This window comes from Empidonax traillii, unplaced genomic scaffold (genome assembly GCF_003031625.1).
Source record: "Empidonax traillii isolate 1590-97213 ecotype Southwest subspecies unplaced genomic scaffold, ASM303162v1 scaffold11:size2795301, whole genome shotgun sequence".
In the NCBI taxonomy this organism is placed as follows: domain Eukaryota; kingdom Metazoa; phylum Chordata; class Aves; order Passeriformes; family Tyrannidae; genus Empidonax; species Empidonax traillii.
In genome coordinates, this window is record NW_020955204.1 from 692,923 (window position 1) to 708,693 (window position 15,771).

General features: G+C 40.2%; 1 protein-coding gene across 36 annotated transcripts in view; it reads right to left on the reverse strand.

Annotated features, from left to right (window-relative positions):
- The window catches only part of MADD (MAP kinase activating death domain), a 72,012-nt gene that overhangs the window by 40,908 nt on the left and 15,333 nt on the right, over positions 1–15,771 (reverse strand). For 9 of the 36 annotated variants that reach the window (XR_003571519.1, XM_027886263.1, XM_027886255.1 and 6 more), the window contains 11 exons: positions 15,312–15,418; positions 14,273–14,466; positions 13,334–13,665; positions 12,552–12,691; positions 11,190–11,291; positions 10,312–10,350; positions 9,237–9,296; positions 8,674–8,776; positions 5,966–6,152; positions 5,642–5,792; positions 3,519–3,725 (listed from right to left, as the gene is read on the reverse strand). Coding sequence is in view for 35 of the 36 variants with exons in the window: in XM_027886263.1 (XP_027742064.1) it covers positions 3,519–3,725; positions 5,642–5,792; positions 5,966–6,152; positions 8,674–8,776; positions 9,237–9,296; positions 10,312–10,350; positions 11,190–11,291; positions 12,552–12,691; positions 13,334–13,665; positions 14,273–14,466; positions 15,312–15,418 (1,622 nt within the window). In the remaining variant the exon portion in view is untranslated. The remainder of the gene's footprint in view (positions 1–3,518; positions 3,726–5,641; positions 5,793–5,965; positions 6,153–8,673; positions 8,777–9,236; positions 9,297–10,311; positions 10,351–11,189; positions 11,292–12,551; positions 12,692–13,333; positions 13,666–14,272; positions 14,467–15,311; positions 15,419–15,771) is intronic. The other 27 variants (XM_027886481.1, XM_027886473.1, XM_027886489.1 and 24 more) reach the window with 10 other exon arrangements.

The following is a 15,771-nucleotide window of genomic DNA, read 5'->3' on the forward strand; positions in this document are numbered from 1 at the left end:
GCTGATTTCTACATCTGCTTCATGATTGATGGATGTTCCTTCAATTTTCATAGACAGATGGATAGGATAAAATTGCTTATGGATCCAAACAGCATCCTATAGGCTTATCTAGCTGAGTACACAGTGACACAGATAACAATCTCTAAGATAGACTGAATTTGTTTGTTAAAGGGCTTTGAAAACATCTGGTCTCTTAGGGGTTTAGTCTATATGGCTTTACTTTAAAGACCACCAGGTTAAAAGCTACAGTACCTGCCATTAGATTACTTTTATCTGACTTGTCTGTTAATTCAGGGTATCATATATACTAGCACATTAAAAATAGACTAGATTTTACTCTCAGCTACTGTGTCAAAGAAGAAAAGGAAAACTCCAGGTAAATTCAAGGGATATAAAATACTAGACCTATGACTTTGTAACATGAACCTGAACTAAATAAGACATCAGGTCCAGAAACGATCTGATGCAAAGTAGGTAGCCCAATCTTTTCTTTTTAAAAAAACAGCCAAAATAAAGTAATCTGACAGGATCAAACACTTATTTTAAAAGTAGTAATGGAAACTACAGTAAGTACTGGCATTTTCATTATCAGTTACAGCAAGTATTCAGCAACCAAACCAGCCACTAATGTAAAATGGGAAACCACTAACTATCAACTTTAAAGCCACCAATGTCTTAATAAAAAGACCAACACTAGAGGTGATGACCATCAACCCTGGAAGACAAGAACCCAGACAAGCATTTGATGATCTTATAGGAAACAAAGTATCAGAAGCATCATCTTCACAATGAACTTTCTAGCTAGGAATTTTGTATTAAAGCATGGCAAAGATCAAGCCTAAGCTGGTAAAAATCCACCCCACTTCACCTCAGAAATAAGAATTTTGAATACTCTGTTACAAGAGAACATCAGAAGTACACAAAACCCCATAAACTTTCTGAAAAGTGAACAAGAAAAGGGGATCAAGGAAGAAGAAAAGGGGATCAAGGAAGAACACATCCACTCTGACCCTTGGAAAACTCAACCTTCTGGCCATTGTTCCTGTAGTACAAAAATCCATACAGATTCAGCTACCACACCTCTAGATCTCAAAGATGTAGTTTAATCACCACACTAACATAAACTTCTCACATGGCTACTGCAAACAGTGTTGTACATTATTTTAACTCCATCATTCTGAAGACTTCTCTTTCTAGTATTTCCTCTTGTATCTAGCTCAAAAGGTCAGCAGCCTAATTTGTATTTAATCTATAAAACACCAACAGATCCATCAAAAGTTTTATTTACATATCTGCAACCTGAAGCTGTAAGTACCTTCCAAACTTAACAGAACCAAGTATCTGCTGAAGGTCAAAGGGTCCTTTGGAGACCATCTAGTCAAACCTCCCTGCTCCAAGTAGGGTTGACTAAAGCTGGCTGCCACAAGACCATGTCCAGTCAGGTATTAACTATCTCCACAGATGGATAAACCACCACCTTCCCAGGCAACCTATTCCAGTGTTGGAGCATCTTCACACAAAAACATTTTTTCCCATGTTTAAATTGAACTACTTACAAATACTTTGTTATTTCAGCAACACATAAATGTTTACCAAATACTTCATCCCTAAATAAATTCACTTGAATGAGAATATCTGCATTTCACTGCAGAAGGAATTTCAGCCTACCCATGACTAAGTCAAATCCTGTATATCTAAAATTGTCTTACTCTGAAGCTTTCATGACAGAACATAAAGGAAGTATAATAGCCAAGCAGCTTTAAATTATCTTCCTGCAACACTAGAGAAATTCTCTTTACTTCCAGATCACAAGAGTTAAATTAACATGGACACTACATTGCTTTTACAGCAATATCCTAAAGCCTAACTAGCATACCAGTTCTGGTGAAAGACCAAAGCAGTTCAAAAAAAGGTTTCAGGAAAAAACAATAAAGTCTTTAGAACTTTGATCAGTTTTGGTAAAACCATATCCTTCTTGTAACTCAGGTCCATGGAAGACAAGTGGAAATCATCAGAGCATCAGAACCACCAGTAAAAAAGTACCTTTGCCTGCCCCTGAAGACTGTGAATTTTTTAAGGCTAATATTCTGGCAACAGTAGTTAACATGACTTATTAAATAGCACTTCTTTTGAAAAGAACTTCACAAACATGGACCATCTGATCTTCATGATTTTCATTTCTATGAAGCTTTAATTCCCTCTAAGGGAAAGAAGCAGTCTTAGCAATCCAATCAGAAGATCTCTCTTCATTCTTTAAAAGAACACTGGCCTAGTGCCTGATTTATTCTTAGTTGTGTCAGAGGTAACTTTCCTTTTTCTCCTCTACCGAGAAGTAAGGACGTATCCAGAGCAAATCAAATAACTAACTGAAATACCAGAAATCTGAATCTCTTTCGGCTTTATGATGGATTTTCAAAGAGAGAGCAAGACTTGTTTCTGAGCAACTGCCTCCACAGACTACCTCTTTAAACAGGAAAGCAAATCAAGTCAGGGGGATTCAGTATTAGTTCAGAAGGACTCAACAGTATTTATCCTACAGCTGTTATGTGGTATGACTGAATGTTTGCATTCCTGCCACATAACTGCTCAATAAACACATTCCCTTGTCTTATACCACATACTGCGGGTATAGGCCTCACAGAAGCACATTTTCAGAAGATTATTCTTTCATACAATGACTCCATTAAAATGTTATTTTAAACCAGTTGCAAGAAGCAACAGCTAATATTTAACATATTTTGGCATTTGACAAAAAATTTCTTACACGTTGAGGGTACTTCTCTCATGTTTACAACCCACAGCATGCTGTATCAACCAAAATATTCTTTTTTCCTCCACCAAAAAAACCTGCAAAGCACTTTTCAGATGAAACACTTTAAAGCCTACCTTTAACTTTTTCCCAAGACATAGAGAAAAGGTATACCAGCTAAGAAATCGAGGCAGGAAAATTTCTAGCGGCCAGCCTAGCAGATGCTGTTTAGACAGACATGCATTCTATTTGCTACTGCACAGAAGGAAAATCCATCAGTCCTGCTCACTGAAACTGTTAACACTACAACTAAACTACTTTGGGAAATTTTCTTGTTAACAATCAGCATATTCTGGGTCTCATTTCTATCAGGATGTGATCTAAATAATTCACAGGTAGGCAGCAATTACAGGAAACATTTATTACATGTTTCGCTTCCACCGTTGCCCTTTCTGAAGTCCTGCTATCCCTGTTTCCCTTTTGCCATTTCCTGTTGCTTGAAAACAGCAATCACAGAGCAAAAAATAAAGCAGTTTAAAGTGTAATGAAATTTAGAAAACAATTAAGATTAGAAAGCTTCTGGGAGAAAACTGCAGTGGATAGTTTAACTCAGAGTAGAGTGAAAACATATGATTTTTCCTTGTGATCCAAGGCGTAAATGAAGCATGTTACAGCAGCAATGTAGTGTGTTAAAATGGAGAGAATGCAAATAGAACCTAATGCCAAAATAGAATTCCCTCCTGCACTTGGCATGCATCTCAATACACACCAATGGAAGCAATAAAATTTTCTTCCTTTAGACTTCTTGTGTCAAACTCCCTTGGCCCTTTGCCTGCAGGGCTTGGTGGCTTTGGCGTTATCTGAGGTACCGGCAGCTGCATCGCAGGTTTTGGCTCCACTCTTGGGGATGATCCAGGATCCTTGCCAACTGGAGTGACAGATCCATCTGTTGGACTTCGTTTTCTCTTTTCTGGTTCTTTAAAAAAAAAAAGAACATGGTTGAGAGAAAATAAATAAATAAATAAATAAATAAATAAATAAATAGTTAGATAGAAAGAAACATAAGGAAAAAGGAAATGAGAGTGGGAAAAGAAAGATGAGACAGATGGTCTCACCTAAATCATTAAGCCTGGCACTGAAACAGCTCAGTGCCACATTCGTTCCCACAGGTCAACATGGTTTGCTGATAGTCTGACACACTGGTGGAAACAGTAGAGGAGAAAGCCAGAATGCTGTTTTAGGGTACTCAAATATCTCATTCCTGTATATTTGAAACCTAGGAATGTTCTCTGACACATTAACTGTATCATCTCCTCTGCCAGGTTGTGAAAAATTAAACAACTCTGCCCAAAGTGCTGAGAATATCACTTACAGAATATAAGTAAATTCCTCTCACAGCGCACAGATGACAAATACAATCACTTTCATGGGTAACATTAAAAGAAAGCAGTTAGGAAAGAGACAAAAAAAACCTATCAGCCATAGCTCTTCCATCATTCTCTGAGACTTCCTATAACCCTATGTCCCAACAGGTAGTTTGGATTATTTCTCACTATCAAATCCCACAGTTCGAATTACAGCAACACCTTCAGAATAGAATAATTAAAATCAGGTTTTCCTTTAAGAGCCTCCTGCAATCCTGCATGAACTGTTCCAATTGTTGATGAGTCTAAAAGTCAAAACTTCATACCCTAATATCTAAATCTCTCACATCACTAGACCTTGTGACACCTTTGTTCAGTAGATTAAAGATTCTGCTATCAGCAACACAGTATGCATCATATGCAAACCAAACAATTTGAGGATTACTAGTTTATTACTAGACATTAAATAACTTTAAGATAAATGCTAATCTCTATAAAAACACCTCCTTAAATAACTAGATCAACTAATTGAAAAAAAGCAAAACAGACAAAACAGCTAAAATCTGACTATAAATTTAGATGTTATGCAGTAATGAGAAAAGTCCTTCAAAGACATATCACAACTTTAAAAGTTTGCATCAATTTTTGTCTATTGTGACCTCAATTAATTTACTGGATAAAGTCTACTTATCATCAAATTATGCTATCTTTACTCTAAAACCATTGAGTTTTACATCAGCCATTCTAATTTTGCTTAGAATCAGCGTCAGACTAAAAGGTTTGAAAATACCCCAGTCAACCTACTCCCCACATTCAGAACTGTTCCACTAGCACAGCCTTCATTACCTTCCTCAGCACCCTAAAAATGATTGGAAATGAACACTTGTAAGCCGCAGGGCATATCTAAGCTAACTCATAAAAAAAATCACTGAACACCAACTATAATAAAGCATTTAGTAGATGCTACTCCTCTGCTACAATGAAATAAATTACTTTTCATCATTTGCGATTACAACCATGTCAGATATTAAGCAGATACTAAGAAGAAAAACATAAAAAATAAAGAGATATTTTCAGACTTTCCTCTTCAAGAGTTCTTGGTTGTATAAGAATTGCGTAAGGTGGTTGGTAAGATATAAGTCTCATAGGGTTCCACCTTATAAATATCTCCCTCCCTATTAAGGTTGACTGCAACAAGTTTCCAAGACAGTGTCAGTTTTAGCTGAAGGTCCCCACTCTGAGAATTTCCACTTCACCTGTAAAAGTTCCTGGTTTTGTATTTCACTGCAGTTTCCATTTTCAATCAAATACAAGTATGGCCATTATTTTGCATTGGTCCAGTTAAATGTGTGTAAAAAAGAAGAAACAGGCTTCAAGCTTTGTAAGGCTTCAGTAACAATGGTACAGTTCTCAGCACTTTGAAAGTGTTGTAAAACCCCTGAAACATCAGAAGGCACAACAGAGCTACCTTCACAATAAGGGTCTTGTTTGGTTCATAAACATGTATTCTCATAAACACTCTTCTTACCTTTATTATAATAGTGAGTATGTGCTATTTCTAGCAGGCCAAAAACACTGGCCATGCCTCCCAGGCCAGCATTTGCATATGAATGCTCCAAGCTTAAGACTGTGCACTTCAGCAAGTCCAGCATGCCTTTATAAACCTTGCGGCTGATCTCCTGCAAGGAAAATCCCATTAGTGTTTCTATTTCAGAAGTGAGAAAGTAATTCAATAACTTAAATTCCCAAACTGCTGTAACATCAGCTTTTAGAAGGCAATTAACAAAAACTTCCTACGAATTGAGCCTCAACAGACACTGAGTGTGAGGACCCTGCTGAGTTCAGCACTGACCACATCCTGTATGACATCCTGTCGAGCGTCTTCTTCTGACTGGATGGTGCGATTCAGCTTGCTTAGTACAAAGACACGGAGCTGCTCACTCTCCAGCAGACGTCGGACTCTCTTCATATTCAGCCAGCCAACACCCTGCCCATCAAGAACATTGTGTACCACCTCCTTCAAGAACTGCTGGTTCTCACTGAGAGATTTAAGAGAAAGCAAGGAAAAGTTAGCCCTCTGCTTACTTTGGCTTGCATGGGAAGAGAGGTACGGCCAGGACACACAAAAAAAATACCACTGAAATGGTTTATTGCTTAAACATTGTTAAAATCACGGAAAGGATTTTGGCCACTGAAGCAAACTGTGCAAAGAAGCAACTGCTCACAAAAGCCTGCCCCTCCCCAAATATGCCTACTAATTTGGACTATGACAGAACTTGAGATACAATAAAAGTAGTACTATTGTCCAATTATCCCAGGAGCAGAATGTATCCAGATGTGTGAAAAAGTGGGATGCTAATGGCTCAGTCAAGATGCAAACTGACAGTGTGTAAAGAAACCACCCCGGTGCTGAGGGCATGCACATCCACCACCTCAGACTACAAACCGGTTGTTAAACAAGATCAGGAGAGAGGCAAATCTGGCTAGGTGGGGTAGTGTTTCTTTGTCCTTACACAAATGACTCAGCTGGGATAACTCCCCTCTGGGGAAGCACCAGAACAACTCACACACAGCGTGAAGATAGTTCTCTCTGCTGATGGGCCATAATTGACTCACCCGTGCTGATGTAACAGGCAGCTGTAACATCTTAAAAGGTGTCAAAGACTCCTGTATTACATCCATTGTAAAACTCCCCACCCCAGGGGAGGTACCAGAGGTGTTCCCACCTCACCTAAGCCCAATAAAAGATGGCAGGAACTTCACTCAACACCTGGGACTTTCCTTACTACCCTGGGCATAATCATAGAATCAGCCAGGTTGGAAAGGACCTCTGAGATCATCAAGTCCAACACCACCACAGTTGCTAGACTGTGGCACTCAGTGCCACATCCAGTCTCTTCTTAAATACCTCCAGGGACGGAGAATCCACCACCTCCCTGGGCAGCCCATTCCAATGCCTGATTACCCTCTCCGTAAAAAATTTCTTCCTAATATCCAACCTAAACCTCTACTGGCAGAGCTCAAGACTGTGCCCTCTTGTCTTACTGATAGTTGCCTGGGAGAAGAAACCGACCCCCACCTGGCTACAACCTCCTCTCAGATAGTTGTAGCAAGTGATGAGGTCTCCCCTGAGCCTTCTCTTCTCCAGACTAAACAACCCCAGCTCCCTCAGCCTCTCCTCACAGGACTTGTGTTCCAGTTCCTTCACCAGCCTGGTTGCCCTTCTCTGGACCTGCTCCAACACCTCAATGTCCTTCCTGAACTGAGGGGCCCAGAGCTGAACACAATACTCAAGGTGTGGCCTCACGAGCGCTGAGTACAGGGGAAGGATCACTTCCCTGCTCCTGCTGGCCACACTGTTCCTGATACAGGCCAGGATGCCATTGGCCTTCTTGGCCACCTGGGCACACTGATGGCTCATGTTCAGCTTCTGTCAATCCAAACTCCCAGGTCTCTTTCTCCCTGGTTGCTCTCCAGCCACTCTGTGCCCAGCCTGTAGCACTGCAGGGGGTTGTTGTGGCCGAAGTGCAGGACCCGGCACTTGGCCTTGTTGAACTTCATCCCACTGGAGTCAGCCCAATTCTTCAGTCAGTCCAGGTCCCTCTGCAGAGCCCTTCTGCCTTCCAGCTGATTGATGCTCCCCCCCAGCTTGGTGTCATCTGCAAATTTACTAGTGGTGGAAATATGAACTTCCTTCACCACGACTGGCTTTTTCCCTTGCTACCCTGGCCTTTCCTCAATGGATCCAAACTGCAATCGTCACTTTAACAAGGCTGGCACTCTCATCACCTCATCACCCAGGAGACAACAAGAAGAGGATCTAAGGGACTCTGTCAGAATCCATGAAGTGGTGATATTTTTTTCTACTTAATCTGTCTTTTGGTCACACTCTCTTCCCCTTGCTCTCTTTTCCCTATTTCTTTCTATCTCTACCTCACATTTACTGTTGAATAAAAATCTACTGACTTTAGCATATAGTCTTGTTTGCACCTTAATTTGGGAAGAGGTATCTCTCTAATAATTTTAAAGAACCTGATCTTAACACTTGTCTCCCAAACCCAGTAGCTCAAAGTAAATTTCACTCTACCTGTGACTGCTACATAAGAATAGCAGGAGAAAGCACAGGTCAAGTAATGTTTACTTGCACCATTCTCAGTCCCTTCACAAGGCTGAGAAAATCATTTCACATGAATTCATGGAATCAAACTGCTTCATTTGACTCAGTTGATCCCCTAGTGGTGCATTAAAACTCTGCTGGCTAGATCACCTTGTCAAGAACACACTCAATTACAAAGAATAACTACTGAGTTAAAGTAGGAACCTAGAAAAATTTGGGTCTCAGACAGAAGGGGGATACATTTTGGAGCACAGAAAAGTAAGTATGTGCGCTAGTAACTGTAAGACCATCCATACAATAGTATGTCCAGGTCTAGGGCCACAGAAAAGTACTACTTAGTTTTCAACAGCTACACTTCTGAAAAAACACTGGCCAAGTATGAGGCCACTCTAACTACACTGTACACTCAAAAAGCAATATCACACTCAAACTAGCAATATTACCTGGAATTGCTAGTTCGTCCCTGAGGCGATGGAGATTCTCTCTTCACTGTTGGGCTGTGCTTTATGACTGAAGACTTTTGATCCACAAGAGCTCGTCTATTTCCTAAAGAGAAGAGGAAACAGAATGAGAGAAAGGGGTGAGAGTAAAACATTCTGATCCCAGGACAGTAACGAGCAATGCTAAAGTTGGCTAACACACCTATTTGAATCACAGGTAACAGACTTCAAACAAAATGGAAACTCCAAAAAAAGCAGCAGCATATATCGTATTCTAGCATCACACATCGGCAGAAAACAGTAATGGGAGTAATGCAGAGAGAAAAAGAGAAGATGGTAATGGGAGCAGGAGGTGAAAGGCAGGAAAAGTTTGGCTGCTCTGCATGCAGTTCCACAACAAGAACCATCTTCAAATTAGTCACTATATGTAAAAGCATAATGCATTGAGGGTGACTAGTGTAGATCATGTGGTACTGGTTACCCAGCGAGAAAGGTAGCCCAAAGTCAGGCATAGGGAATGCTGGAAACTGTTACATCATGCACAGCTCATGCTGTAGGGAACCCACCTTCATTGCTTACTGGGCCAGCTTCAGTAATAATCTCCATTATAGTTTTTACCCCAAATACTGGGACACAAAATATACAATTAGTAGTGTACTACAATACCTACACGCCCCACTGTCAGCATCAAAAGAATCCAGCTACCAGCTTCTGCCCAGCCCTCCCTCAAAACCCCAGATGACACTAGAGCAGAAAGGATGCTTGAAAGCCAAGACCACAAGGGCCAGAATAACTTTTCTTAAGAGATAGTGCTTGACTTGAAATTTGGCATCGTGGAACCAATGTATTGCATCTTCAAGGACATTACTGCACATATTGTGTTTGAATGGCACTATGAAAAACATCTGCATTACCAAAGAAAAAATATTAATGGATGCGCGTGAAATAAAAATTAAAAAGGAGGATGGAAAGTGGTCAAACAGCAGCAATGAGATGGAGTCCCAGCATCATTTCCCATTACAGTTAGAAACACACACTTGGCAAGAACAGTGCAGCAATTTTATATCTGTACAACAGAAACAAAAACATTTAAAAACCACTGAAGTGCCCGGTGGGAATCCCAGTGAGCCAGCATGCACATGTAAATGAACACAAACACACGCACACACACACACAACCTTGCACATGCATTAAAGAGATTAAGCTACTCCACGGAAATCCCATCCTCATATCTGCATAGTAACTTTAAAGGTCCTACAGGATTAAAATAGTCAAGAAAAGAACACCAAAGTGCAGAAGATGAGGCACAAAGCATGAACGTGGAATGGCAAACCCCATCACTGTTTTCTTCCAATGCATGGAATCAGTCATTAAGTTTACTCAAGGAAATAACCCTGACATGAAGCATGTTTCTTATCCAGCACAACTGGACATAAAAACATAACCAACTGGTAAAAGGTTGTCAAAAACAGCTGTGCAGAGTCTCTGCTAGTGTTTTCACCCTACCAGTCCTGTTACTCCTCATTTTACATATAAGGAACGATTACTTGTCTCAAAAACAAAGTCCAAAACAGAAACACAAAATCCAGCTTTTGGTCTTTGTTTCTACAAGGTCAAAGGTCAGCAAAATATCATACCAACCTTCATCCACATCCCTTCCCAATTCCAGATTAAAGTAATCTTTACCGATAAAAGTGATGAGGAGGAAAAAATAAATGAAAAAAATCAACATATTAAAACAAAAGCAGTACGTTCTAATCAGATAGAGTAACTCAAAAGGCAAAATAAAATCTCTCCCCAGTTTAGCATCTGAAAAGATCTCAGCACTCAGGCACCAGGACATGCTCAGTCACCTTGTGTTATTACAGCTGGTACAAGGGTGACCAGGCTGTCTAACTCCCCATGGTAAGAGGGTCATTTCTCTAGTGCCCATTCAGGCATATTAACTAGTGATACTGCAGACAAACAGGAGGTGTTCTAATGAAAAGATTGTGCACATGTGCTAGGGATCGATCTTCACTCTGAGAGAGCTGAAGTATGGTTATAATTCGATTTTCTATGCAGTGATCTGAAAAGACTACAAACACTTTGGAAATTCACGTAAACTGTAGTCTCCATGGGAGGACGGCATTATCCCCACTTACAAAGGCAGCATCATTGCTCTAATAAATTACCTAAGGCTAGTCATGAAGATACTGGCAGCACAAAAGTAGAACCTACTTCTTGGTTCCCATTCTTTACACTAAGTACTTAAAAATAAAACAAAACAAACCCAACATTCATAATGTATCCGTTAACTCAGGCTAGACCAGACGCTCTCCCATCCCAACACAGCCCAGTTGTTAGGAAGAAGACTGACTGAGAAATATCAAGACAATTTACTGTCTTGATCCTTAAGACAGGTACTACCCAAACAACAAAAATGCATCACCCCCAGGATTCCTGTTAGGGGTAAGATCTCAGACTTCCAAGTCACAAGAACAGTAAAGGCTATGGAAGACAAAGGGAAAAATGGTTACCTTTTAGGCTGGGAAAAGGAGTATTCTTGTCTCTCCCAACTTTTGTTGGTAGGGCTAAGTTGGATAGACTAAAACTTGTGCTGTGGTTTCTGTACAAGCTGCCTAAGACAGAAGAAGAAAACAATTAAATGCCTAGTGCTCACTGCACACACACAATTTTCCATAATTCACCATCTTATTCCAGATCCTAAATGATTAAGTTTTTCTTTATTACCCAAAAGTCTCACAAGCAAAACATGATCTCATTTACATTGCAACCAAATTTGTAACCAGATTATTCCAAATTGTACAAAAACATAAGTTTTAGCTTTTATGTCACAATAATTGCTGTTGGATCTTTGAGTCTTAAATGTAACAGCAATGTCCAACTCTCCTCCTGCACTTAAACAGGTAACATCACTTCAGCCATATCTTCTAGTTTGATCTTTTCTGGGAGCAAAGGAATGACTGGGCCACATGAGAAAACAGGATGACAGAAGATCTCCAAACCATGTACCTCTGAAGTGAGGACTGTGCACTGTGTCTTGTGAAACACTGTAAATCTGCCACAGAACCATGCTTTGAAATAGAAGCTTTTCATTTACTGGGAAAAAATGTATGTTCTACCTGGTATAGACAAATTTTAAGAACAAAATAATGCATCACCATCTGGTTAAGCCTCTAGGCAGCCTGAAAGCATCACATCTAGATCACGGAGCTGATTAACACTTCAAGTTATTTATTTAAAATGTCAGCACGCTGTTTCAATTTGCTTTGGTTCTTTATTTTTTTCTTTTTTTTGCAGCCTTATTTTAGTAACAGTCATTTTACCAGAACATCCAATATATTTTCCCCACTGCTGCAAACTTCTTTCACTGCTCCCCCCATACAGTGCAAGACTCAACTGGCCATGTCCTCTTACTAAGAAATCCTAAATTAGTTTTACATGTCTGGGGGTTTTTTATTAAAATATAATTGAAAGTAGATGAGCACATTCAGGAAATTGAATTTGGCACCTAAACACACAATGTGGCAGCATGGAAGGCATAACACTCTAAGATTTTTGTATCAACTTCATGAAATTGTATGATGCTTTGTTCGAATGAAACCGAAAGAATTTCTCATCTTTCCCTTAAAGTGCCACAACTCAAGGGGCTAACCACATAAACAAAGTACTTCTTACTTACTTTATGGAAAAATCATAAAGCAGTAGTTGTCAGCAGTGTGACATAAATAGGTCTGTGGCTCTCCACATGACTTCTGGAGAGTTGGTAACAATTCGACAACCAAGTCATTCTCTTGACTAGCAATCCCTCTATTCCACCTCTCTGTAAGCTCTAATATAATAAATAAAAGTAGCTTAATGAATGCACTTGTACATACTTGCAAAAGACATGATGCCCCCAAAACCTTCACTGCTGTTGTTGGAGACAGTAGAGTTTGGGGAGCTGGCCCTGGAATCTGAATCTGCATCAGAATCACTGGCCAGTTTTAAACTGTTTGGCCGGAGTAACTTCTGAGACCTTTAAAGAAATGAAGTAAAACCGTTATCAGCATTTCCCTCTCCCATCCCAAAACAACACATTGTATGACTGTGGGAGACTGACGTTGGTCTCATTCCCCATCAGTTTTCACTACACTATCTGTACCTTTTGGGAAAGAAAAGAAAAGAAAAAGAAGAGAAAGAAAAAATAAGAGAATTGAACATCTTTGCATTCAGGCTTGTATTGCCTTTCAGGGCATGCTGAAAACTTGTCTGCAAAAAGGCATTGGTGGATTTGGGGGTGAAATGGTTCTGCTTTGAAAGCAGTAACAAGAAAACCCATTGGCATCAATCACTACACTATCTTTCCCCCAAAAGACAAAGCTTCACCAAAAAAAATTGCTCAACAGTTTTCAGAAATCAGTAGGTGATACGCTAGAACGTTCTACAAAGAACTGATAATTCTCATAGCTCCTACTGCTTACATAAAAGCAAAGAACTGAGGGAACTGAGGAAGCACTTTTACTCAAACCAGAAGGGTCGACAGCATTTCAGTATTAGATTAGGGTGATCAACAATACACTTCAGGTGCAAAAGACATTTGAATGAATGCTAAACTACATGAAGGAGATAGAAAACCCAGAAGTGCTGTACGGAAGGTCAGAAGACAAGGAGGACTCACTTGCTTCCATTGAGATTCTGGTTAAATCTTGGGGTGTAGCTTTCTTCCTGCTCATCATCTTCATCCTCTGTAGGAAAACCATACTGTGGCTCAAAGTATGGATTGTCATACTCTCGCTTCCTCACCACCCCTTCTGAGGAGCTCATGCTGCCAGCGGTGATGTCACTCTCACGACGATCCAAGCTTATCTTGGGAAAGTTTGGTTGCAGTGACAAGGAAGGGAGGTGGTTTGAAAATCCAGCAGCCAACTTCTCTTCTATTTCTGCTGAGTCTGCTGCCTCCTGTGGACCAGTCAAATCATTGATCTGTTCGCTAATTTGCATTACATACAACTGAAGGGCAGGACAAGAACAATTATTTCAAACTGCGAAGTCTGCAAAGTCCCTGATGCTTGCTACTGGGCCCCCACCCCATCCTCACTATCTGTGCCTCTAAGTTAAGACTTTATATATACTGCAGTATTTGTGCATTGTTCTAGGGACATAATCCCCTGTAAACCAGATCTTAATAATAAATGTTAGCTCAGGATAATGGTTTTCCACTACCATGTTTTGTGGTTATGCAAGCAATTCCCATTCTTCTCAATCAACCACAGATTTGTTAAGTTTCCCCACACCACTCTGTTCTTCTAAACACATCTGGTCTTTCCAGACTCTGTAAAAGGAATTCCTGTAGTCACAACCTGGACCACTTCTCTCTGCTAATGCTGCATTTTTCAATGCATTGGAAATTTTTGTACAGGAATGGTCTATCTCAGCACAAGAAGGTACCAGCAAACTCCACCTTGCTCACAAAGTCCAGGGAAAGCATGCAATTTAATCTGTGCATGGTTTCACAGTCCTATTAGCTTTTGCCTTTCTCAGAAAGAACCATATGCATTCTCCCATTCTTTATCTCCTAATACGCTGATCTTGAGGCTGAACTCATCTCAGTACACACATGATTCGCTCCATGGATGACAGTGCTGGGGCTGCTACTGGCTGTAGTACTGGAACTTGAACGAGGCTGGTTGTTCTCTTGGGAGTTCTCACTGTCCATCGTCTGTTCATCCATATCCCCTGAATATTCTTGAAAATCATCAAATTCCACTTCACTAGCATCACCAAGGGCTGCATGAGTCAGGGGGTCAACATCTGCAAACACATTAGTTTTCATTAAACAATACTGCCTTCCTCAGCCTTTTGCCTGACTAACTAGAGATCCTTAGCAGATGAGTACTGCTCAGCAGAATAAACTTGCACAAAAATTTAGGTTGTAAAGGGCTTTTGGAGGTAACCTATTCCAACTCTCTCCTCAAAGCAGAGGTTAACTTCAAAATTAAAGTAGGTTTCTCAGGGCTTTGTCTCACTGAGTTTTGAAAGTTTTCAAGGCTTGACATTCTACGGTGATCCTGGGAACCTATTTAACTGCAGTAAGCATGAAGTTCTTTTCCTTATGTCCAAGCAGAGTTTCTTTTGTTGCAGCTTATGATTATTTACCTCCTGTCTTTGGGACCTAAGAAATGTTTTGGCACTCCTAGATTTTTATTGAAGAAAGTGAGAGTTTATGGAGTTTCCAGACAAGCCACAGAGAACACATTTTTTTGCTCCCTTCAGGATAGAGTGATACATTAAAGGCAGGACTGACAACCAATAAGCAGGGACAGGAAACAGCTCACACTCTGCTGCCCATATTACACAGCATTTACTGGAAAAAGCAGGTTGTTTCCAGTTCTAGTGAGACAGCACCTCTTTCTGTTCTTCCTCCTCACTGTGTCCTTTGGAGGGCATTGTTTCTAAGCAGGAGAAATGTCCTTTTTCAGCCTACCCCTAGATATTGAAGGAGTATAGCACATACTTTTACCTCAGAGCAAGACCTCAGTGGAACAATACTTTGTTCTGATTCAAGGACTTAGGGGAGGCATTTTTCCCAAAGTGCAGATGAATGGTGAAAGGGAACCCATGTGGACCTCGTGAAAATAAAGCTCAAAGTTACTCACTTGGGGTATCACCATTAATGTCACATTTCATCATCTCACTGACAAAGTCACCAAGGGAGGAGTAGGAGGAACTTGAGTCGTCATAGTCGACACTGTCACTGCCACTGCCGCAAGAAGTGAGAGAGAGATGAGTGGCAGCATAAAAGCAACAGCAGGGCCTCACTTTTAAAGATGTGAATTGGCACTGTCTTCATGGATAAATCTCATATTATAATAGCTACAGGCAAATTTCACAAGCCAGCTTCATGAAAGGTCAGAGGATAAAACATAACTTTCAGGTACATGAAGAGATATGGGATTTAAAGCCTCTTAGCAAAGTTAACGAGGCCATGTATAAGTGAGCAGAGAATAGTGTATTAATTCACAAAATATGTATGGGTTTATCTAGGCCAACTTCAAGAGAACTGGAAATCACAAGTGAAAGCATTTCCTTTTTACACTAATGATAAAAGCCACTCTG